We start from the raw sequence: 24,879 nt of genomic DNA, 5'->3' as shown, positions 1-24,879 counted from the left end.
CCATCTTCGCCTCTCTTATCCAATAGACATCTCAAGTGTGAAAACATTCTCCAATGATATTTTATTATTTATAGAGGAAATGGTGAGAAGTGGGAAAAGCACTGCCTGAAAAGTTAACACAGTAATCTAACAGGCGCTTTAACCTCAATCGGCTCTAGTGAAACTGCTTGATGGCCAACAGCAGAATGCTGCGCTTGTACCAGCGAGCTCCCAGGTGTGAATGTGTGTAAGTACATAAAAGTGAAGCAAGCAGTGGTGAAAAAAGTGTGTATGCTCGCTGCTCGCTAAATCCCTTTTCATGGATAAAAACATAAAAGTTACAGAAGAGGTGGGTGGGGGGGGTGGAGGGTTTCTGTAGGACGGAGAGGAGACAGAATTTATGCTCGGTGGTGAAGTCAAACTCCAACTTGTTCACGCTCTTATTATCTCAAACACACATAAATAGACACAAGTGGTCACGCATGCTTCAATACGTGCTTACTACTCAACCTAAGATGCACAGTCACGCCTCCACAGACACACACTTGTAGACATGTATGGATTTTCCTCTCAGTCAGATTTGAGGGAGAAAAGTGACAGTTCAAAAGCGCACACACACACACACACACACACACACACACACACACACACACACACACACACACACACACACACACACACACACACACACACAGCACAAACATAAAAACACCCTGCAGCATACACACATTATAAACACACTTAAAAAGAAAAAAAATCAACACTACATATATTTTCCCAATAAAAAGATCTAAATACCTTGTTATACAAAACAGAACAAACAAGATGACAAACAAAAAAATTGTCACACTGTAAACAAATTTTTATCAGTTTTGCCTCCTGACGATGATTGTTTAAATACTTTGACTATCAGAAGGCAAAATTAAGTTACATATATTAACATTTCGATGAGTTTCTGTTGGAGACAACTTCCGAAATGCACTCAAGAAACTGAGAATTTAAAACATTTGTATGTGCACTATTAAAATGAAGTGACTAACAGCGTGATGGTGAGTGTGAACCTCAATTATCTTTCTTTCTTTGTTTGATAACATTAAAGCAGCCATATGGAAGCACACATTTGTGCAAATCAACAGTTAGAAGTGACATCCTTACAATTAGATACACTGACTTTACACTGTCTATTCTGTGTAAATGGTTTTGAGCTTTCAGTGAATAAAAATAGGGTTTTCTGACACAACTTCACCTACTTCCAAAGTGCATGAGGAAGGAAAAATGTCTGACGACATCAAAACTCCTACAACACTTGTAGTATAAATAGCAACTCTAGCGTGATGAAGGCCTCGAGCTGAAAGGTGTTGATCTCACAATGAAGCTGTTATACTAAAGGTGTTGCTCAAGTGTTCGAGAAATTAAGCACATTGTCATTTTGTATTCCTCCGAAGGGATTCATGAATGTAGAGATCTGCTTATACATAAGCGGTTTTAATTTTATTATTTAAGACACTTTTTACGGCTGGGCAATACTGAGAAAATCATATATTTGTATTATAGATATTTTTGACACAATACCTTAATGATATTGTGGAGTTGACTAAAGGTGCTTTCACAAAACATTTACACATGAGAGTTGTAATAAATAATCATCAGCAATGTGAATATAAGGACAAAGTGGGTGAGGCCAAATAATAGAAAAGCTAGGACAGTTGTAGATTCAGAAAATAACATCAGTTTACTGTAATTCGGTCTTTAAAACCAGGAAAACAACACTAACGATATTCAAAAGACAGTATCTAGTCTCACGATATTGATATAATATTGATAAAAGATCATATTATGCAAACGACTAAAGCAACTCCTATATCTAAGAGAGGATTAAACTTGAAAATCTTTGCACCTTTTATGCTTCAGGGGGAAAAATGTGGAATTTTCTGCTGTCATAGTTTGTTTTCATTCAATGTGTGTTACAAATATGTGAGCCAGTGAAACAACCCACGAGCCCTGTGTCCTGTATCGCATTAAATCATGCGTCGGATGTATTGCTGCACCGCTGCAGAACACGCAATGTACAGACACGCACCTTGCAGACGGACTGGAACTCCTCATTCTCGTCATCGTAGCAGGCCAGCAGGAAGCCCCCATAGGTGCCCGTCCTCTTGCCTTTCCCCAGATAGGCACCAATCACACACAGGTCCACTGTGTCACCCACCCCGTCCAGGTAGTCCTTCTTCAGCTGAGGGAGGTAGTGTGTGAGAAATATAACTGTGTATTTCATCATACAGCACAATAAATATGCATGATTTGAGAAGAAAAAAAATGCATTACAATGTTAAAAGAATTGAATCAGTGAGATTTCTAATAAGGTGCAAATCTTCTTTGCATAAATGAAATGCCAGAGGGCACAATTGCATGTCATTTATTAACAATGAGATCTGTCAGAGTTCTTTACCTGAAGCCTGAAAATGTTGACAAGCTAATGTTTTTTTTTAATCCTCTTTGTCCTCCAGAAATGTGAAATCAGTGTGTATGAAAATGTTAAAACTGATGACTGTTACCAGCTAAAGTGTATGAAAAAATGTTACCCTGACAAAGTTCAGATATGACCTCTTCATCCCTTTGAAGAGCTGACATTTTTTGCTTCAGTTCAGTTGTATATATCAAACTTCTCCACTAAAAAGCTGCTCTTCATTTAAAATAGTATACCCTAAGAGAAGTAATTGAAGGTCATTACACAGACAGCATTGCGTCAATGTGTGCTCACTTTAAAGTCGGGCTGGACAATATGGCTTTAAAGTAATACTGCAATATTAATATGAGGTTTCATTGCGACACACAATATATATTTTGATATTTTGAAATTTCCTAACGCAAATTGTTAAAATTAGGAAATGAAGTAGAGTTAGAATAAATTTAAGTGGCTACTGCCATATAATACAGTTAAATAAACTGCTGTTTAAGTTTAATAAAACGCTATTATATTGAAGTTGAATTAAGTTCTGTTACGATTAAAGAAATAAAAAGCGGAATCCATGGTGCATTTACTTTGAAGTACCTGGCTCGTCTCGGGCTGGAAGTGTCAGTCCTTTTGTTGTTAACAAGAAGCTTCCAAGTCAACAGTTGTGTGTTAGCATTTGCAGAAAGTTAGGCTGTTTCCATGGTGCCATTTAACATGAGGAAAGATTTACTGTCAGCCAGAAACAAACTAACAGCTCTCCAGTTTTTATATTACAAAGATTTGAAAGTCGCACTGTTGCTCCGTGGTTGCCAAATGCGACTAAATAGTTGCAATCGGAGCTCTGCAGGTACAAAGACACACCTCATCAGCTCACACTACCACCGCTACCACTTAATATGTGTGAGTGACTGTCACCGCGGCGCCAATGAACGTGAAGACTCTTCAGTTAAAATATTAACAACATTTATAAATCTCAGGAGTTTTCACTGGTTGCAAAATGCGACAAAATAGTCGCAGCCTGAAACTCTGCAAAAGCGCTACTTTGTGTGTGTGTGTGTGTGTGTGTGTGTGTGTGTGTGTCTGTGTGTGTGTCTGTCAGAGGCAGAGAGCCGTAGCAGAGATGACGTGAAAAATTATTACAATTTATACTCAACCATTGCAATATAGTCATCTCATTTGGACTAAGCTGCAATACATCGAGCATATTCGATCCTCGCCCATCCCTTCTTGTTAGTGTTTGTGGCATAAACGAACAAATGTCTTTTTTTATCTGCCTAACACGTGTGTTTGGGTCAGTGTGTGCCCACATTTACGATCGGTGAGCGTAGTGTTTGTGAGTTACTAAGTGTCAAACACACACACACCTTTAGCCAGTTGTGAGAGCGTTTTGCAATTTCATAGGTGGCATCCTTCTCCAAAGTCTTCACCATCAGACCTTCGCAGGAGTCTGCAACACACACACACACACACACACACACACACACACACACACACACACACACACACACACACACACACACACACACACACACACACACACACACACACACACACACACACACACACACACACACACACACACACACACACACACACACACACACACACATGCGCACATTAATACACCAAAACACGACTCTAGTTGTGCAGAAAGGAAATGAACAGATTATCTTTGAGATACATGGAAGGTCTTTGTCTCCTTCAGATGCAAACGCAAACACACAAAAAGGTTCAGGACACAAATAGAGACAGTAGACAAAGTCACAGGCATATAACTCATATACACACATAATACACACGGGGAACACATTGCTATGTTCTTTTTCATATACAGAGTCAAACACACACAACACAAAAAAATCCAATTACACAACTCATGGGTTCTGTCTCTGTTGCGCACACACACACACACACACACACACACACACACACACACACACACACACACACACACACACACACACACACACACACACACACACACACACACACACACACACACACACACACACTGCAGCAAACAAACAACAAAACAACCAACATACAGCCCAAACAAAGAGACAGCATGCAGGAAAACAAGCAGACAACTACTACACACACACACACACACACACACACACACACACACACACACACAGACAATTTACGCATGAAGGCAGCAGGCAAGGTAACAAATGAAACTCGCACACAACACACCCACACACAAAAAGGTTCAAGACACACAGAGAAAGCAGGAAGTAAAACAAGTTAGAAAGTATTCGTCTGTCTAACACACACAGTCATGAACGCACACACACACCTCGGACAGACTGCTCCAGGAACTCAGCGATGGCGTCGGTGTTGTCGGAGTCGATGGATCGAGCGAACACAAACTCCCCCTCCACCTCTGAGAAGCTTTCTCTCAGCAGAGCCCGACGCCGACACAACGGCTGTCGCACCAGGGACTACAAAAACACACACACACACACACACACACACACACACACACACACACACAAAAAAGACACATCATTATAAATGGCAAAACTGTGTATCATTACAACCATTTCCTCTTCATAGCTTGGAGCTTTGCAATGACAAGGATGAAATGCCATCTCGACTAGCTACCCACACACACACAAACACACAGACTCAAAGTATACTCACAGATACACAGTCACGACAACATTGGACACACTGTGTACACATACACGAATGCACGCACACACAAGTCTCAAATCAGCAGAACACACAGCCTTGGTTGCACACAGTCACTATGGTTTCCAACCACCTACGACAGGTTTTAGAGTACTTCTGAATTTGTTCGAGTCTAACACTTGGCAAAAATGGAAAAAGCACCTACATATCTATAACAGGGAGAAACACAAAGTTGATCATGACGTTGCAGGGTCTGCTTCGTCTTTCTTTAGCCAAGACTTGAGAAATGGAGTCCAAGTACCTCAAGAGCACCTCACCCCTTGAGGATATTTTTGACTACAGTAAGATGTTTTTGAGCATTTCAACAACAATAATGGAATCATAAAGAAACAAGCTACCTTATAAAGATGACTTTAGAGTTAGGGCTGTCGTAAATACTGTTTTCTGGGCTCCGGATATTCACCATAAATTAACAGGGAATAGTCAGCGCTTTGGCGGAAGCAGGGGTGTCCAGTGTTATAAATTAGTCTGTTAAATTACTTTGTGCGTCTGAAATGATGTGTCCTCAGGGAAGATATTGAAATTCACCTGCTCTGTGTTGCAGGAAAGGGCTCCACTGTGGGTGAGCTGCAGAGGGGGGGGCTCACATGTTTGCAACAAACAAACTGCCTGTTAATAACTGTTGGGTAACATGATCTTTCCCGTTACTGTGTGTGTGAGACAGGTGCATTAACACTGAAATGGCACAAAAGAAATTGCAGTGTCAGGTCATTTTGTCGTAAGTCTGTGGTAATGTAAGCCTATGTGAAGTAAGATAATTAATGTTATATGTGTAAAATGTACCATAGTTTTTGTAACTGAACAGCCTGTCAAAATAACCGCAGCTCTGTGTGTGTTCATGTGTGCATGTGTGTACAGGGGTGGGTGAGTGGGAGTCTGATTGTCAGCACTGAGTGGCAGCGTGACAAGCAGAAGAGAAATGACAGAGCATTTAGGTCCAGGTGGAAAAAAAAACCTCAATCTTTTCTTTTCCAAAAGACGAGAAAGGGTAAGAAGTTAGCCTATGAAGTAACCTTAAAAACTTACTTTGCTGCAATTTTAAGTTTTTGAAATGACTCTTTTTCAGAATTTTGTAATATCGTCAAAAAAAGATATTAAAAAAACCCCAAAATAACTGTGATGATATTTTGGTGATTGATTTTGGTATTGTTGGACCCTTTCTAACAGAGAGGGCTTTGCGTGATTAGCCTTAGATTAGATTAGACTTAGCAACATAATGTGTATTAGACAAAGTAACAGATACAGACAGTATGTAATTTAATACATTGTTAGTGTATACAAAGTGCAATATCGCAGTCTTTTGCAATGTGTTTATCATATAAATTGACATTGCAATGATTTTAAAAAAAAAACATATATTGTGCAGCCCCAGTGGGCATGAATAAAATAAAGGGTGAGTATTTCTTAATGCGTCATATGCCGCTACTGTGTTGCCTTTAATGGTAAAGCTGTTCCATCTTTATCCAAACTGCCAAAAATTTGCCTTAAAACCACTAAGTTTGAAGATATATCAAAAAATATTACAATCAGCCTTAAATAATAAGCATGTGTAATATGTGTTTAACTGTAGAATATTAACTTCTCCTGTGGTCTTTAATCCTGCCAAATTCCCAAAAATAGTATCAAGGACGTGACCTTGGTATCCTCAGTGGAAGCTGTAGTCGTGCTTACAGCCCCTAATGATTGGCTAAGTGCTGGCAGGGGGACATGAAGACTCTCTCGCCCCGGGCCAACAATAGAGTTAGCAGTGACACTGACTGCTGTGCACAGGGAATTAAACAGTCAAAAGTTACAGAAAAGAGAGATAATCAATTGAAAATAAAGAAATAAATGAATGAATAAAAAAGGGCAACAGCCAAAAAAAAAAAAAAAGAGAAAGTATGTGTGTACAGAGACAAATTAATTCATAAAATTTACATAAATGCCACATTAGGTGGGAAGCAGCAATGAAATGGCACAACTTAAGAGTCACTGGTGCTCTTTTAATTCTGTAATTTTGTTTGCATCCACTTGGGAACTCTCGCATGGCATTGGCTGATGGAAATGTTTGCTGATTTGCATTTTCTTCGCCTGACTTTTAGGAAATTAGCTTAAAAAATTGTGTATTATTTGGTTGGAATCATAAACACTCTCAATCTGACACCTATTCACGATTATTGCCATCCACAACACACACACACACACACACACACACACACACACACACACACACACACACACACATTCTGACAGCCTCGACAAAGCACCAACTTCTTCTCATATACACACATACATGCACACACACAGACACGTCTCAGCAGACACACACACACACACTCAGCCACACTCCGCTTGAATTACAATGAGCGTTACAATCATTATCTAGTTACGGCCTCCAGTAGCACCATCATTGGCATTCAGGGACATTGTCGGCATCTCAGCGGGGCGACGAGCACGCAGGCACGCTCGCAAACAATAAACACGCACACACGCAGACACGCTGGTTTTAAATGACAACAGGAGCGTAGAGAGAGATCTCTGGGTAATATTTTGCTCATCAGCAGCAGGTCTTACCTCTCCATTGAGATAGAGGAGGTCAAAGGCGTAGACGCACACTTGGACTTTGATCTCCGAAGCATCCACGTCCTGCAGGAAGGCATCAACACACATACACACACTTTAATATTTTTTCCCTTGACAAAAATATGCAAATAGACGCACCTTATTCACAAATCGCTACATCCAACCTTGGGACTTGTTACAAAGAGCTCTTTGATTTCTCTCCCGTTCATCTTTAAAGTTAACCACCCAGCCTTCCAGCCTCCCCTCTACCTTTTAACAGCACCGCACCTCCTCGTTGTGTTCATCCTTCCCTTCCAGCGTATTACTTCCTGCTCCTCGACTCCCTTCACTCACCTCTTCTGCCTCTCCATCTCCTTCTTTCACCTCTCTCGCACCTCATCCTGTTTATTCCACACTCGTTTACTACTGCCAGTCTCTGGACTCACCGCTCCGCATTACAGTGTTTCCCCTGTGGCCCCGATGTAAAGTCCCATGACTTTTCCATAACTACACCAAAGCAATATTGAATTCCAAGATTGGTTTGCACCAGCGATTCATAAATCCATTACCGTGTTCGTGTGTAACATCTTTCCCTCCTAGCTACAAGATAGTTTCTAACTTGTGATTTATTCAACCAGACTGCACTAGCAAGAAAATGTGGATGCAAACAATGCAGGTGTCAAAATGATCCAAAAAATATCTTTGCAAATGTTTTATATGAAAAGAAATGAACTGCACACTTTTCTTAAGCCTCGAGGATACACACACACAAACACACACACAGAGTGCGTTGTGGTGAGTAACACTGAATGTACAAAGAAACTTTGTTGAAAAACACCGCAGGGCATCTTTATTAAATGTCTTAACTTGTAAAAATGTACTAATGCGCAAATCAGTTGCTAGGAAACATGTGTAAAGCCTTCGAATCAAAAGCAACAACTATGCCAGTCAACCTTTTTTTTCCCGTGTAACAAACGGAAATTGACAGACATAAGGTCACGGCCCCCTATTTGATTGCATTTCGGGGATCTCCATCTGAAAAGCTTTTGGTTGTGATTGAGATCAGAACTCTAATGATGGTGACTACAGTTGAGGAGAAAACTTTGAAGGAAGTAAAACCTATGATTAGAAGAGTCACTCTTAGAGCCTTCGTCTACATAGCGTTTTTTTCTGAGCGCCAGCATCTTTTTTCAATTGTCACCAATGAGGACAGAGCATGCTGCCGATTAGTGAAGAGGCTCTGTCTTAAGCGCCATTTCTCAGAGCGCTGTGGCTTTTTTGGTGCGGTCTCTAAGAGTGGAAAATCTTGTCACTGCGGCTTCTTTAGCTGCTGTCTATCCCCAGCTGCATGATATGTCTGTCATAAGCCTTTTTGTAGGAGAAGATCAGCCGGACATTGATGAGTGTTGTGCTTTTATTACTGTGTGCGCTGTAAACTTGTTGTTACCTGTGTTGTCCACACCGACTCTTACTCACATCAGCTTACTTATTGAATTAAATAGCATTTAGAATTCCCGTCTCACTGTTTTATGCCTGCATGAACCATTTAAGTTGCACTTAAGTTTTACATCCATGTCAAAACATGAAAACAAACATGAATGCTTTACACACATCTTATCCCCGGGCTTCACAGAAGATCTGTACAATCAGCACAGTTTCAACCAAAATTAGTGTCACTAATTCAGTATGTGACCAAATGTCTCCCCTTCTGTTCCTGAGATATTATGTTGAAAACGGCCAGAAAAGTGCTTTTGCAGAACATTATGATGTCACAGTGAAATTAACATTTGACCTTTTGAAAATAAATGTCATCAATTCATTATTTTATCCTATTAGACATTTAGGAGAATTTTTGTCATGATTTGCGTACTAATGCTCAAGTGACAGCCATTAACATGCTCTGTGAAGTTACAGTGACCCTTGACCACCAAAAATGAATCATCGTGAGTGGACGTTTGTGCTAAATTTGACGAAATCCCCTTGAGGTGTTCTTAAGATATCATGTTTATGAGGATGGGACGTATGAAGGGACCAACGACCAAAAAAAATAATGCCTCCAGCCACAACTATTACCGGTGTTAGGACATAAAAATAAACTAATCCCCATTTTTCTGGGGACCCCTGGAAGTCCTTCAAGGACCCCTGGGGTCCATGGGCCTCTAGTTGAAAACTACTGAACTATGCAAAAAGGAAGTCAGTGCAATTTAGGTAGAGATGGAGTTCGATAGCATTTTACTGAATTAAAATGCAATATTAAATCCACTTATCAAATCTGTCAGTTACACCTGGACAACTGAGATATTTACCTAAGAAATAGTTTTTGTGGAGCCACTTGTTACTACCTGTTCACTCAGTCAACACCTGCGTTGAAATAAAGCTAAGTTTGAATGTACTTTGACTGAAACTCTGAATAAAAACCCTTCCAGAATTTCAAGATACTTCAAGACTTCTATGAGCAGTGACGAGTGGAAAAAGGATGTGATCAGGAATACAAAAAACGAAATGCCAGTGTCTACAATAAAACCTCTGCAGTCCTCAAACCTGAAAGATTTCTCCCCTGATTTATTTCTCTTCTCCTTTTCACTCCCTCATTACTTTCCCCTCCGCCAATTAATGATGTTTAATTAGTCCATATCGGCTTTCATCTCCTCTCCTGAAATATTTCATTTCAGCATGAACACTCTCGGTAGTAAAACAGTGGAGATGTTCTTACAAAATGCCAGAAGGGCAGCACAATCAGTTTGTGCATCAAACCATCATTACAAATAATCATGATTTCATCGCGGCAGTAACAGTATCAAGCAAAAAAATCATCAGGATAATCGTTTTCATCATCACGTTCTCCATATTGGCACTCTTCATTTCTCCTCTCCTAATTTACAAGGACGTCATCGCGCACACGGAGAGACAAGGTAAAGGGAGCTGTTTCGCTCTAATGTGATTGGTGTAGTGGAAAGAGGCCGTTATTCTGATCAAAACTGAAAAAACACCTCGCTGACATTTGCAATCTCACAGCCCCCTCCTCTCTCCTCGACCCATTTGACTCCTCTGTCTCCTACTTATCAATCTCCCCCTTTTTCTGTCTGCTCTTTCTCCGTCCATCTCCCTCCGTCTGCCGGATCATTTCACTCCATTATCTACCTCTCCTCCAGCTCCTGGTCTTTATCTCTGTCTTGTTTTCTCCCCAACCTTTTCACTTCCTTTTTCATCTCCCATCGCCTCTGACTGTCTACCTTTTTAACAATCGGAGCAATTCATTCATCCTTCTCTCATCTAATTCTACTCCTCTGCCTCCATACCTTTCTCTTACGGGTGGTGAGGACCTGGAAGGGCTGGATCTGTTTCTTCTCACGATCCCAGGCCACAGCCTCAGAGTCCAGGACGCAAGACACCACAGTGTCTTTCTTCACCTTTTGAGGAGATAATAAAGATACAGAAAAGGGAATTATAAATAAACAGATGAGAAATGATGTTCAGTAGAGAGATGAGTAGGGCTTTTCAGAAAAGAATTTTTAAAAAAAGTCAAATAACACTATTTGCCCATCTGCATATGAAGAACATCTGCTGTAGCAATCAGAGGATTGTCAAGAAGTCGCACTGAAATAAATATAAAAAACTTGGAGATTTATACTCAGTACAAGACTTTACTTTTTAAGAGCCATGAATGCAGGCAATCAAACTGAAGGCATGTTCAGGCTGTTTCAGGACCTGCAGCTGCCCTCAATTTGTTGCCAAATGCTTTGGAAGTCAACACATTAACTTTTTTTCCACACTACATTTATTGTTACTCTCGAGCAGCCATGTCTGTTGCTGCTGTCTCTTCGACTCAACCAGCTACCAAAGTGTTAAACACACCCCCTCATTTGGTCGGATGCCCACATTGTGCCAAAAGCCAAATGTTTTACCAGGAATGTTTTACAGTTTGTGTCTAATTTTTAAAAAAAAAAATTATTTCTGAATTAATTAAAAGGCTTTGGCAGCTGATAAATATTTCTCTGTGCTGGAGAAACGGTGATAGGGTTTAGGCTGAGGATAAACCAGCTACAGGCAGATTATATTGACCATCACCTCTGATTTCCAAGATCAGAGGAAACGGCTGCTAATTATCTGAGCCACCAAATCCTGCGTGTGAAGCTTAGGGATGTTAATCGCTTGTGAACTGGTCAATTTGAGGCCACCAGGACGCTTTATATGTACAACTTGAACCAGACTGAGAGCCAATCAGCGAGTGACATCTGAAGTGTGGTCAGAGTTAAGAGCGAGACACATTAAAGGTAACACGTTGGGATGCTTTAGTGAGTAGATCTTCCCACAGGTAAATGATAAGTGATAACACCAATGTTACCAATTACAATGACATTTTTTATTTGTCGATTACACTCAATATTTATAGAATGCTGTATTAGAAGAATAATTAATACTAACGCATTCCTTTGTGGAAAAAAGTCAAAACACTGATTTAGTGATCGGTGAGGATTAAATTTAACAGCAAACCTTCAAAACATCCATCAACAAACTCTCACACAGCAGTATTATACAAGTCTTATTTATCTAGTTGTTTGCACAATACTTCCTAAACAAATGCACTTTCACTAAAATATTACTATTCAGAACAGAACTGAAACTTATCTGTAATCTCCTGACAGCCAGACTCCAATTATAAGGTTTTAGCAAAAATGCATGTGTTTGGGAAGTACTGAGTATACGACTGGATAAATGAGACTAGGATTATACTGCAGGAGTTGTGTGAAAGTTTGTAAATGGAAATATTGTTTCGCTTATGTTAAACATGGCAGCCAATAAATCAATTAATAAATATCTGTCTTTGTCTGTGGAGGTATGTTATTGATAATGCCATAAGAATATTCCTTACTGTTGCAGCTTCACATCAAAGCGTTTACTGAAACACGAGTCAACATTTAACATGAAGTAGACACAGGAAATGCAAAGTGTGTGTCAGAGAGATTGGCACTACCGCTATCGTTAATCAAAAACTTGTCCAAGTATCAAAACAGCAGTCATTTTTTTGGCGTTTGCTAACAGTTGATCAACTTGAAATATTGCAAGGAGGAATGGAACAAGAAGGAGCAGCCACAGTGAAATATTAGGGCTCATTTATGCTCAGCTCTAGATACGGTTACAGACACAGATGAAGCATTGGTCTGTTCTTTGCTCCATCTTGTCCGTATTCTTTGGGAAAATGTGCACAAATATTGACGAAACAGCAACGTCACCAGAGATCATGGGTGCACTGTAGCATAGTTCAGGCGAGATATGACCATTGGACATGACAAAGACACTTCAAAAAAGGCAGCACAGAAAGAATCAGTAATATGGTAAAAAAAGAATTGTCCAACCACATGACACAATATATTTGTGAATAAAATAAAATAAAATAAAGAATCTAACTGTGGAGGCCGTTTTGTAATGTAAACTCTCCATGTAGAGTTTGGACTTCTGTTTGGACTTTGCCGTTGTGGAGGAGTTATACTTTCTCTAAAAGGGGCAAAATCAAACAGATTTCTCAGATCATTCGGTCCCTCAGCTGTTGGGTTTTTACACAAGCTTTAGGCTCTTATGTCTCTGTAATGCACAATTATTGATGAACCTTCAATGTTTCACATTTACTACAACTAACTTTGAAGACATCTACTGTATGTTATATGTTAGATGTATTTATGCCTTTCTTTGTTGTATTTATTCATTCTGGTGTGAACTGACTGTGTTGACTACTGTTGAAAACTAAATTGCCCCTCGGGGACAATAAAGACTTTCTATTCTCATCTAATCTAATCTAATCTAATCTAATCGGGGTATGCCTGAACACCATGTAATACCGGTATAACTAACTACTGTTGTAAGCCTAGTAACAGGTTGTTTGGAAACAGTCAAATATTTCAACCAGAACCAGTTATATTCATAAGGTCATCAGGCAAAGTAATACATTAATGAATGTATTTGTGTTAATATTAATGTATTAATATCAATTCATAATTAGAAGCATTAAGGCCCTATGGTAGCTTAGGGAAAATGAGTTATCCTTCATTAATATGTAAAATAATGCAGCAAGGTGCTGTAAAATCTAATCAGACCGTCTCCTCTATGCAGGCTATGTGTGTTGGTGTTAAGTTTCACTCAGGCATTGTTCGTGTTTTGTGTTGATGAGAACACAAAACACAACACACGCAGACGCAGCCATGACAACATGATGTCAAGACGAAAGGATGCAAATAATAATTTAAGCAATTTCTTTAATCAATTGTCTGCCATGTTCATGATTAGCAATCGATTTCCTTAATGAAAGCTTCATTTAATACAGCTGACACGGGTGATTTTTATAGGACAATCACAGTAAATTAAGTCATAAATTACGGGTCACACATTAAAGAAGCACGAGAAGATTGTTTCGAGCTCAAATTAAATAAAAATGATGCCATCACTTAGAAATGCTGTGTGTTTCTCTCTCAAATGAAGCACAAAGACCCAAACTTTTCACTGTTAAAAACAGTCTTCTTTTTCATCCAAAAACCTTGCAGTTTTGTAGAGTAAATGCTGGAATAGAAGGTGAGAGACGGCAAAGGAGGGAGGCAAAACAAATGACATGTTAAGGACTGTAGAGAAAATAAAGGGAATGGAGTGGAGCAAGAGAGAAAAGACAGAAAAAAAAGTGAAAGAAGAAGGTTTTGGAAGGGTGGTGGAAATGAAGTGCGAAAGACAAATGGTGAGAAGGGAGACGGGGATAAAGAGGAAGTGAAAGCAAAAACAAAAAAGGTGAGAGAAGACAGCAGTCAGGAGCATCGACAGGCAATGAAGAAAAATAGCGAGAGTGAGTATGTAAGGAGTGTAGAGGAAGAGACAGAGGAGTTGTGAGAGGAGAAAGGTTTAAGAGGCAGAGAGATGGACCAAAAAAAAAGGCAAAATTGCAGACAGGCGGTATCAAAGTGCTGAGAAAAGATGAGAGGAAGAGAGAGAGACAAGAATGAATAAGACAGGAGTGAGGAGAAAGGTGAAGGGGGAGCAGCGAGTGGAAGAGGGAACGAACGGGTATCATCAAGAAGTAATGAAAGAGAAAGGAGGGAGAGATGATTAGATGGAGAGACATGAGAAAGAGACAGGTGGACAGAAAGAGCAATAAAGGTGAGAGCTAGAGACAAAGAGCCATGTAGCTTTTAAAGTACTGAAAAGAAGAGGAGCAAAAAGGAGAGATAAAAATCAGTGTGAGAAACTTGAGGGCAGGTGCTATATGAAACGATGCGTGAGGGAGACGACTGATAAAAATGAAAAGAAGGCCACGTAGCACTGAAAAGTAAACTTTTCATTTGCTGGCATGACCTTATACTGTTTCTCATGAGTGGGGGGAGGTTTCACGCCAGACTAAACCGTGAGCAACCACAGCCGTTCCAGTCATGCTGGCACAGAGCTGCTGGTTTTCAACAGGCCAGCATGGCAGGGTGAAGGAAGTTATTTACCTGGATGAGGAGTGCTGGGTCACACAAACTGCGGCGCGAGCACCTCAAAAATCCCCGTCTGTTTTCTCCTTAACCACTTCCTCCTGCAATGTCTTAAACTCCTCCACTGACCAAATGAGGCCAAATAATTCCATTTTATTGGGAAACACAGTCAAACTATGGCACCGCGAACAAAGCTAACAGGATGCCAAATACATTGTATTTCCTGTTGCTATTCACAGTAAAAGCCGCCATTTGGTATGCAAGTTTTGGGGCAATTTTTTTTACCTTTATTAGAAAGATGACAGTACAGAGATGACAGGAAATGAGAAGAGAGAAAGATGGGGAACAACGCACTACAAAAGCCCGGGACCGAACTTAAATCTGGGAAGCTGCCGTTCACGGTGAGTGCCTTAATCCCACAGTCCACCAGAGGGGCCCACCCGCAGAAAGCTGCTAATGTGAAAGATATATAACTAAACACAGCTGTGACAGTTCTACAGAAGCCACCAATACACACAAAAAATAAGGATAAAAACTACGAAAGGTAAGAAAAAAACGAACAAATGAAAAGTCCGACAGCACCAAAAGCAGCACTTTCTCTCTAGTTGCCAGTGGGGCGATGCAGTGGGAGAATTTCCTCTGCAGTGATTATTATGCTCAATGTTAGAGACGTATATGGACACAGACGAAGCCTACTTTGTAAGCCTCCTTTGTTGTTGTATGAAATTTTTGACCTTGCCCTCCAGTGCCATTTATTGGGTGGATTTATGCTATCAACAAGGATGTATGGAAGTATCAGGGCAGTGACAAGTGAAATGGACAAATCTATTTTTGTACATTAAGGAAGTATAAATGAGTAAAACCATATTAATATTCCAAATATTTTTTTTGTCTATTTTTGCAAATTACTTCATTCCTCTTGATTTTACAGCTACAAAAGAGCTATAATGTAAATGCATGTTAATTGTTAATACAGAACACAGAAGGGCTGTGACGCGATGCAGCGTTTTTTCCACTACGACACTTTGGTTTTACTATAATACGATATATCCGCAGATGGAAAAATGCTGGCACAAAGTAGAGCATTCGCTGTGGCCCTTCTGAATGAAGGGGAAGCACATATGGAAAGAGGATGGACTCATCCAGCACTTGTACATACAGGATGAGACAGCTGATCATTATGGTATTGGTCCCACTCCTCCTCCACCACTGTGATTGGACAGCTTGGTAAAAGAGTTATGAGCACAGCGGTTTACACTCTTGCCGACATGAAACAAGAACTAAGCGTGTAGCAGTAAGCACAGGATTGACGTTCAGTAATGTGTCACACTGCTGGGGTTTGTAGCTTGGTGTAAATATATGACACGTCCATTTAAGAGAATTGTTGTGGCGGTTGCTTGCTATCCACTACAGTTGGCTTGCCTATAATGCAGTTTTGCGGTTTTGGGACAGCCTTAGTCACCAACACAGCCACATGTGTGTTGAGCTCATTTTAAGCAAGACACTTTTTGGTTTATTTAAATCAGGGACAATGTACAGAATAACATTAGTCTCAGAAGAGAAAAGCTGTTTTGTACCAGATTTAGCTTACTAGCTCATTTCCATCTGTGGTCCCTGGGCAGACGGGTTTGAAGACGACCGTCCAAAACTGGCCTCTTGCGGCCCTGCCTCTAAGTGGGACCTCAACGGTATGGGTCAGTGTGGTTTTTCCCCTGCTGTGGGGCACAGTGGCAAGATGAAAGACGCCAATACTGAAGCCTTTAAAAAACAGCCCCATGTCTACCAGTTGTTTGCTGGTTACTTTGCTTGAAACCTCCCATCCTGCAACTTCTTCCTCTCACTCTCATCTTCACCCAATTTTGAAAATGAGGAAATAGAGTCAACACATACCTTATTTCCAAAATATTTTAAAGTGTCATCTGTGACAACTCATGACAGCCTTGACACGAACAAGAACAGTGAACGAGATAGGAGAGTGGGGGAGAGCAGCTCTTTTTTTTTTTTGGTACGTCATTGCATTTCCTGACTAAAGCAGAAAAACACACAGCAGGCGCCAAGGTAGTGAGTGCGCTCAGATAACCCCAGGCCAACTGCCAAAGCTTCAGGTGCTGGTGATCTCTTCCTCTCTCCCCAGGCAAGCAGAAGCTTCCTAATTTGGCGAGCCTACCCACAGCTGCAATTAGACAAACCAGTGTCTCTGCCATCTATTAGAAAGATGCAGTTTTCTGACAAGCTGGTTTCATATTTCCATGCTTTGCAGACACCTCTCTAAATCAAAACAAAAAAAAAACAGAAATGTAATGGTTACTGGGAACTCTTGATGATTGAAGGGGGACAAGAAGACAAGGAGAGGGAAGGACAAGCAAAGGAACAAATAAACTTTGAGGGGTTTTAAATGGAGACAGACACGCAGAGTCAGAGAGGAGGAGTGGGCTCATGTAATCCAGACAGATGAGAGACAGGTTGTGAAAAATAGGCAAAATGAAAGACAAGAGTGTAGCGGGATAAATGTGTGCCGTTGTTATCCGCACCACTGTAAAAGCCCTCATTTGACAATCAAAGCTCAGACTGACTCTCCTCTCTCCCATGAGGCTGAGCTGCAGCGCTCTGTGTGCTCAAGTGTTTTACCTTGGGAATGCGAGAGATGATATCGGGGTATTTGCTGGTGTTGTCTTCCTGGTTACGACTGAATATTCGAACCTCGCCATTCTCCAGAATGTGAATCTGCAGGGAAAAAGAAAAAACATAATATGATACATAATGTAGACAAAAAAATATCTAAAAATTAAATTAAACTGGTTAATGTCATAAAATAAATCAAAGCTCAGATAACATACTAAAGTCTCACAGAGGGATGTGAGCATTATACATGTAGTGAAGTGAACAACTGCCAACTGTTAATAGTAGACATGAAATGAGATTCACTACCACAACACACCAAGTTCAGACTGAGAGGTTGCGTGGAGTCTCTCATTGTCATTTGATGGACAGGGTTGTAAAAACTTTGTCTACTTTTACCGTCATTCTAATTTTCTTTTAATGAGAATAAGACAAATTTAATAGCAATGCACTTTCCTTCATTCATTTCCATTTTGAAATAATTTATGCACAGAACAAGCTTATAGAATATGCATTTATAAGCAGGGGTGTAGTTGCTGTTGTTTAAGAAGTGCAGTGCACCTACGTCACCCCTGCACACCCACGCGCTCATGCCCACGATTAAGTTGTGGCTCGTTTCAAAAATTATGTAAGCACTGCTCACTTCGGCAAGTTTACATACATTAGTCAACTCTAACTGTAAAATGAAAGGATATTTTTCTTCTTTTTCATCTTATCAGTTAGCAGCTGTTGACTGAGAAAAAAACATATTTAATTTACTGTGTCACTCAAAGGCTGCTACCACAGGCACCAGCAACTTTTAAAGGTGGAATGTTTCGATATTCAAAGCGTGGTTTAAGGTCATAAATCAATCAACACACCTTAATCTCAATGTGACAACTTTGGGAGTCCCCATTTGTTTATATTGGCTGTCTTTTATAACATAAGTTTTAGTGATGATTGGATCATTGTACATCGTATATGAATTTCAACCAAGTTTTGTGAAGTGTGAATATTCTAATCTTCATTTGGAGAAACGACGTGGCGGAGCATCGTGCCCGTGCTCCCCATCAGCACTAAACCCCCACAGTTGCCTGAGAAGGACTCTATGCACAATCCCACTGTTTCAAAAAATTCCATCAAAAGACACTCATTCCAGCCTGCTTATTTTACACTGAAAATATCAGTGTGCAACACCATTCTGTACACAATAAACAAGGTGCAGATACTTCTCTGTATCAGCAATAATGAGGAAGTACAGTGAGAGCTGGCCGGAGCACTGAGTGAGAAAAACCCTGCCTACGTCTAAGAGTACTGTCTGTGGTGGAAACACCAATCCAATCCAGGATCAAGGTACATGTCCATAGGGGTTGCTTTTGATGTCAAAGGAACTATACCAAAAGATTTTAGTGGAAATGCGGCTACATATGGTTCTCTGAATGAACGTGAAGCTGGAACGCTTCATGTTGAAGGTGGTCTCTGTCATTTTTCCTTACAAATGGGTGAAAAGAGCGTTATCAGCACACTAGGGCTGCAACTAATGCACAGATGACACCCCCTGCATGAGCAGCATGTGTGTCACGGAATATATTTTTTAGGCGCCTTTATAGACAGGTTAACAAAGCTACTATGCCTAAATGAGCAGCACTGCTTAAGGATGGGGGGGCTGCTGTTAAGCTGCAAAACATCTAGAGGAACTGAGTATCACTGATTTTTTTCAAGATGTGCAAATATAGTGATAATTCTTATTTACTGAATTCTTATTTATTTGTGACATGAAGAAACACACAATTTATCTGTTTTACTCAACCTTTCCTTGTTTGTTTCAAAATAAAAGCCCTCTGATAACGTGTCTGTCAACAGAATCCCTACAGTTGTTGACATGAGGCTTTTAATTGTGAAACATCTGCAGGACCATGATGTCGAAAATGTAGTAGCTTATGTGGCTTTATAAATGAGAAGTATCTGCTTTTAATTGTGAAAATACAGTAGTTACAGCAGCAGGCAGCTCTTCAGCAGCACTATAGCCACAATGCTGTCAGTGTGAACACCAAAAGTGTATGAGCTGCTGCAGTTAGGCAACTTTGCGCTTATGTGCCGTTCACGCATGCAGTGTGACCCGGGCACAACAATCTCTCCATTATTTTCTAGTTAAATCAATTAATGTTTTGGTATATAACATGAAAAAATAGTGGAAAATCACAAAGATCCCAGATTCGTATTACTCATATACTGTCTGTCTGTCTGCAACCTATCGCCATAATATTCACTCTATTTCTCTGTGGTATTTTAATTAAAGTTACTTCTGTATTCTCTCTGTAAACAAGTCATATTACGTGTTTGTCCAACTCAATACTTGAGTTCTTTCATGTGTCAGATGAAGCCCTGGGCCCCTAATATTGCGAACAACATGCCGTGAGTTGTCATATGTTGTCTTGTTACCCTCTGCTTATCCTTTCTTGAACCATTTGTCCTTTCTTGATGTGGCTGCAGCCAACTGTCGTGTGATCAAAGGTGGTCTTTTTATATTGTACTGTGTTATGCACAATTTTCACGTTCCTACTTTTACTTCACAAGATATGTTCTTTTATTACACTTTAGCGTGTTTTTAAGTGTTAACCAGGGACAATAAATAGGCTAACTCCTGCTGATTTACATTTACTTGCTCTTTTTTTCTACTGATCAATGAGCATCGTCTGATAAATACACTCATAAAATAGAACGAAATACGCACACAATCACTTACTTGAGTGATTAGATGGGACACACGCTTCCATGAATACATGCAGTTATTTTAGATTCATTAAATGCCACACACGTAGATACACGCTTTCTTATGGCCCTTCACAAGAAACCTGAACACAAAGACACACATGTGCACGCACACACGGGGGGAGCGCTTAACTGGGTGGTGTATCAAGAGTCCCTCTGCTGGCTGTTTGAGGTAAGGTCTACTGCAGTGAGACCAAAGAGAGATGGAGAGAGGGAGAGAGTGTAGAGAGAGGACGTCATGGGGTTCGCTCGCTCTACCTCCGTCCTCTCTCTCTCTCTCTCTCTCTCTCTCTCTCTCTCCCTCTCTCTCTCTCTGTTTCTGTTTCTCTGCTCATCTCTCTTCTTCTCAATTCAGCTCAGTTCAAAGGCACTTTATTGGCATGACTGTCCAAAATTAACAATACAGCTGGAGGGGTTTACATTACAATCTCTCTCTCGCTGTGTTTCTTTACGTCGCTCATTCTCTCTCTCAAAATTTTCCTCCTCTCTCTCTCTCACTCTCTCTCTCTCTATATATATATATCTCTCTCTATCTCTCTCTCTCTCTCTCTCTCTCTCATGTGTCTTGCCTTCACTGTCTCTAACCTCTTTCCTCACCTCTCCCCATCTCTCACCCCCCACTCCTCCTTCTCCCCCTCTGGTCCACAATGGCAGAAGTAGCTTTCTCTGCCTACAGGCCCACGGCAAAAGCAGCACTACTGTTTATCTTAAAAGAATAGGCACAGGCACACATACACACACTGGACCAAAACACCATGTTTGCACTCAGTCGACACACAGCGGGAGTCGCAGAACAGCAATACCTCATACTCAAAGAACACAGCCGAAAGGTATGTGCATACAAAATTTAGCAGGCATATGTTCGGTGCCAAACGCAAGAAAAACAAACAGTTGCACTTTGTCACTTCACCAGCTCAGTGCAATGCGCAAACACACACACACACACACACACACACACACACACACACACACACACACGCGCACACGCACACGCACACATGCACACACCTGTGCACGCTCTCCGTCGTATTTGTACTCGCAGGTGAATGCTGCTTCGTCAAACCTCTTCATCACCTCGCCGACGCCCTTGGTGGGGTGTGCCAACATGGGTCTCAGTGGTACACCTGGAAGAAGAAAAGTGACGTGAGAATTTGAGAAAAAGCAAGCAGTGAAAAACAACAGGACACCCAACTAACACAAAGAAATATAGTCATGCATTTTTCATGGAGTCTAAACAGTTGGGAAACTAATTGCGAGTTCGCCCAGGAGAAGTTTTCTTCATTTGTCACTTTGCGGAGAGGAGAGGGACGAAGGGCGGGGCTCTCACTAACAGGCCTCCAGGTTATGAGAGCGAGGCAGATCGCGAATCAGTTTTTTTTCGTTGAAAAAAAAAAACAACAACAAAAAAACAGAAGCTGTGAAATTTGCTTCAATGGCACATTCCCACATGACACATCAGCATCACACCCACAACTGTTTCTGTGACAAAACCACAGTTGAAATGAGTTTGTTTGCATTCTCATTTGGCCCTAATATGAAAGTTCTCTGACTCACATCCCCTTGGGCTGTGCTGCTAAGTTAAGCTTCAAAAGCAGCAGAGGAGTGATATAATGAAATACACCAAACAAATTCCTTTAATTGGAGCTTACAGAGCCAGATATGACAGGACAGTAACGTTTTGTCCAAACTTGCTGGAGTTGTCCAAAAAAATCCACTAGCTCCTTTAACTATCTTGCATTTTAGAAGAGAACAGCTCTCTGAATAACGATTGTTTACCTGCCAGAGTAGCAGCTAGATTTGTCTAACTGACCAACAACAGCCAACTGTGTTTCCCAATTTAGTAGTGTTCAGATGGCGGTATTAATTTTCCACCTTTGTGCCAAGGCTCCTTATCACAAATAGCTTGACAACAGTGTAATTGGGAGCTAATCCTTAGTTTAGTGGTATCTTTTATCTTTCTGTGATAAATGACTCAACTAAAATAACTGACTCACCTCCACTGAACGGATCAATAAACACACACAAGTCACTGTTTAGGATCTTATGGCTGTTCTGCCCCCTGATTGGCTGCTTACCTGGAGTGAGCTTGCAGTGATTGGGTAGGTCGTCTATGCCTTCTTTCAGCAGAACGGGGATAAGGACATCGTAATTGGGCATCTCGCTGGACGGGAGAGCATGGGGAGTGAGTGGGGAGATGAAGCAGAGTGTTTGAGAAGAAAAACAAAAAAAGAAAAAAGAAATCAATATCATCCAAAATGAAAGCGAGCAGAACGAGTGAGAGAATGAGGGACGGGGCTTAAGGTGGATGAGGCATTGTAGTGGCGCCGAGGACAGACTGCAAAGTTAAACGAAAGGGGGGAGGGGTAGTTTAGGCTTCAGTTACCAGTAAGTCTGTTTGAGAATGAGACTCTTCTCTTCGATCCAGGCCCGCCTGCTCTCGGTGCTCATCCCCTTCCCCGCGTCGATCACAGCGGGAGGGAAACCTATAAGGAAGGAGGGAAAAAAATGCATTTCAAACAGATCTGTGTAAGTGTTTGAACATTTGTTTGACCGTACATTTGTTGGATGAAAGTTCAGAGGCACTTCAAAGGCCAGGAAATATACAAGACTCACAGCAGCCAAATTACTTGTGTACAGCTGTGCATCAATGTTTTCTACAACACTGGATGAACCTAAAGATGTAATTTCAGCCCAACTGTGGTTAACATGGTCAAAATAATACTGAAGATTGAAGGCCAGATTATTAATTTTGGTTCCCAGATAAACATTAATAATTAGGATACAATTATTAAGGAATAGTAATTCATTAAAATCGATCTTTCCTTGTAAAGATCCACTTCAGCCTTAAAAAGAATTTGCTCTTAGTTGATCTGCCTGATTAAATAATGGTTAAATAAATAAATAAATAAAAAAAATGCTAAGAAAAACATTTCCAGACCAGACCACAGATCAATGCAAATTTCCCCACCGAGCCTCTGGTCTAATTGACTCTTATTAAAGCATACCTCCAGTCGTGAGTAAGCCACGAATACTAATAAGTCAGGGATGAATTTATTTTATTTGGTGTAGGTGGTGTTGGTGAGAGCAGGTCGGATCAGTGCTGAAAGCAGGTGATGTGAGACGAGGCCGTCACTTCCTCCAGTAAGTGATGAATTTAGCATATTGGTGAGAAGATGTGTTGATTTCATACCCCCAGTTACGTATTTCAAGATGTTTTTGTTGTCATTTTAGAGGGAAACATTTGGTCATATCGTGGTTTGGCTTGCACACAAGCAGTCTCAAATTTCATCTGTGACGGCTCTAAAGCATGAATATTCATTCGACCGGGTTGAAAGAACATTTTAACACAGTGTTAACAAGTGTTCTATATATAAAAGTTAATATTGCGTGCTCTAACACCCCACCTTCCTCTCAGTTAGTGTGACCTACCAGTTTTTATTCAAATTTCAGAAGTATGATTACATCATCCAACAAGTGCAGAAGTATCTCACTAATAAATCAATGAAAAAGGACAGCTGACTTGAATTTACATTAACTGTGTGAAACAGCACCCTTTCCAGAGATGGGGACAAAATCCATACTATTATGGGTCTCAGCAGCCTGAGTTTGACAAATCAAGTGAATATCTTTTCAGAATATATGCGATTAGTCGACAAGTAGATGAAATGTTGCTACCCTGGTTCGTGTGCACCAGAATTCCGATGGTTAATCTTGTTATTAAGGTAACAAGAGGAAAACTGAAGGAGTTGGATGGGCATATAAAGACCTGCAGCTCTGATCAACGTCTGTCCCTCTCTTTTTTTCACACACGTGCAAAAACCGAGCGTGCACTCTCAGAGTCATGCAAACGGACATGGAAACTACATATGTCCGAGCCTTAACAAACACTCACGCTAGCTGTGTGTCTTCTCGCTAGGCTGAACTAGAGAGGTGCTTAGTAAGCTTGGGCGGTATCACGGTATTACGGTATGCCAGGGTATTTCGAAATCCCAAAGGTATGTCGATGTTTTTTTAATATCATCATAAATACAGGCTCTCCTCTTCCTATTAAAAACACTGTACGTAGTGCACAGCACACACCACCAGAGCTCAGTCTCGGGTTTCTACAAGTGGAACAGGCTGAGTTGAAAGACAGCGTGACACGTAGTGGTGGAGGGTTAAGTTACAGGACTGTAAACAGCCGGCGGCCAGAAATTCAGGGACAGACCGAGGGGAATAACACCAAGTTTTTTTTTTACATCTAACTTGGTGAATTAAAGATTTATTTCAACCGAACTGCAGCTGGTACATGATGTTGAATGATGGTCATAAAAGTGTTGCTGCAGAACATTATGATGTTACAGTAAAGTTGACCTTTGACCTTTTGGATATGTCATTACTTTATTA

The 24,879-nt window shown here is 40.6% G+C and overlaps 1 protein-coding gene across 1 annotated transcript in view; it reads right to left on the bottom strand.

The window, feature by feature from the left end:
* Positions 1–24,879, bottom strand: part of lig1 (ligase I, DNA, ATP-dependent) — a 62,803-nt gene that overhangs the window by 14,866 nt on the left and 23,058 nt on the right. The window contains exons 15-23 of the mRNA XM_042498151.2: positions 22,877–22,976; positions 22,569–22,654; positions 21,502–21,617; positions 17,752–17,847; positions 10,972–11,082; positions 7,685–7,756; positions 4,734–4,878; positions 3,799–3,881; positions 2,060–2,212 (exon numbers count right to left, since the gene is read on the bottom strand). Of these exons, the coding sequence (XP_042354085.2) occupies positions 2,060–2,212; positions 3,799–3,881; positions 4,734–4,878; positions 7,685–7,756; positions 10,972–11,082; positions 17,752–17,847; positions 21,502–21,617; positions 22,569–22,654; positions 22,877–22,976 (962 nt within the window). The remainder of the gene's footprint in view (positions 1–2,059; positions 2,213–3,798; positions 3,882–4,733; positions 4,879–7,684; positions 7,757–10,971; positions 11,083–17,751; positions 17,848–21,501; positions 21,618–22,568; positions 22,655–22,876; positions 22,977–24,879) is intronic.

This window comes from Plectropomus leopardus, chromosome 12 (assembly GCF_026936395.1).
Source record: "Plectropomus leopardus strain MGB_pleo_1.0 chromosome 12, ASM2693639v1, whole genome shotgun sequence".
Taxonomy (NCBI): Eukaryota; Metazoa; Chordata; class Actinopteri; order Perciformes; family Serranidae; genus Plectropomus; species Plectropomus leopardus.
The sequence above is the reverse complement of the archived record's forward strand: the minus strand, read 5'-3'. Positions and strand labels throughout refer to the sequence as shown.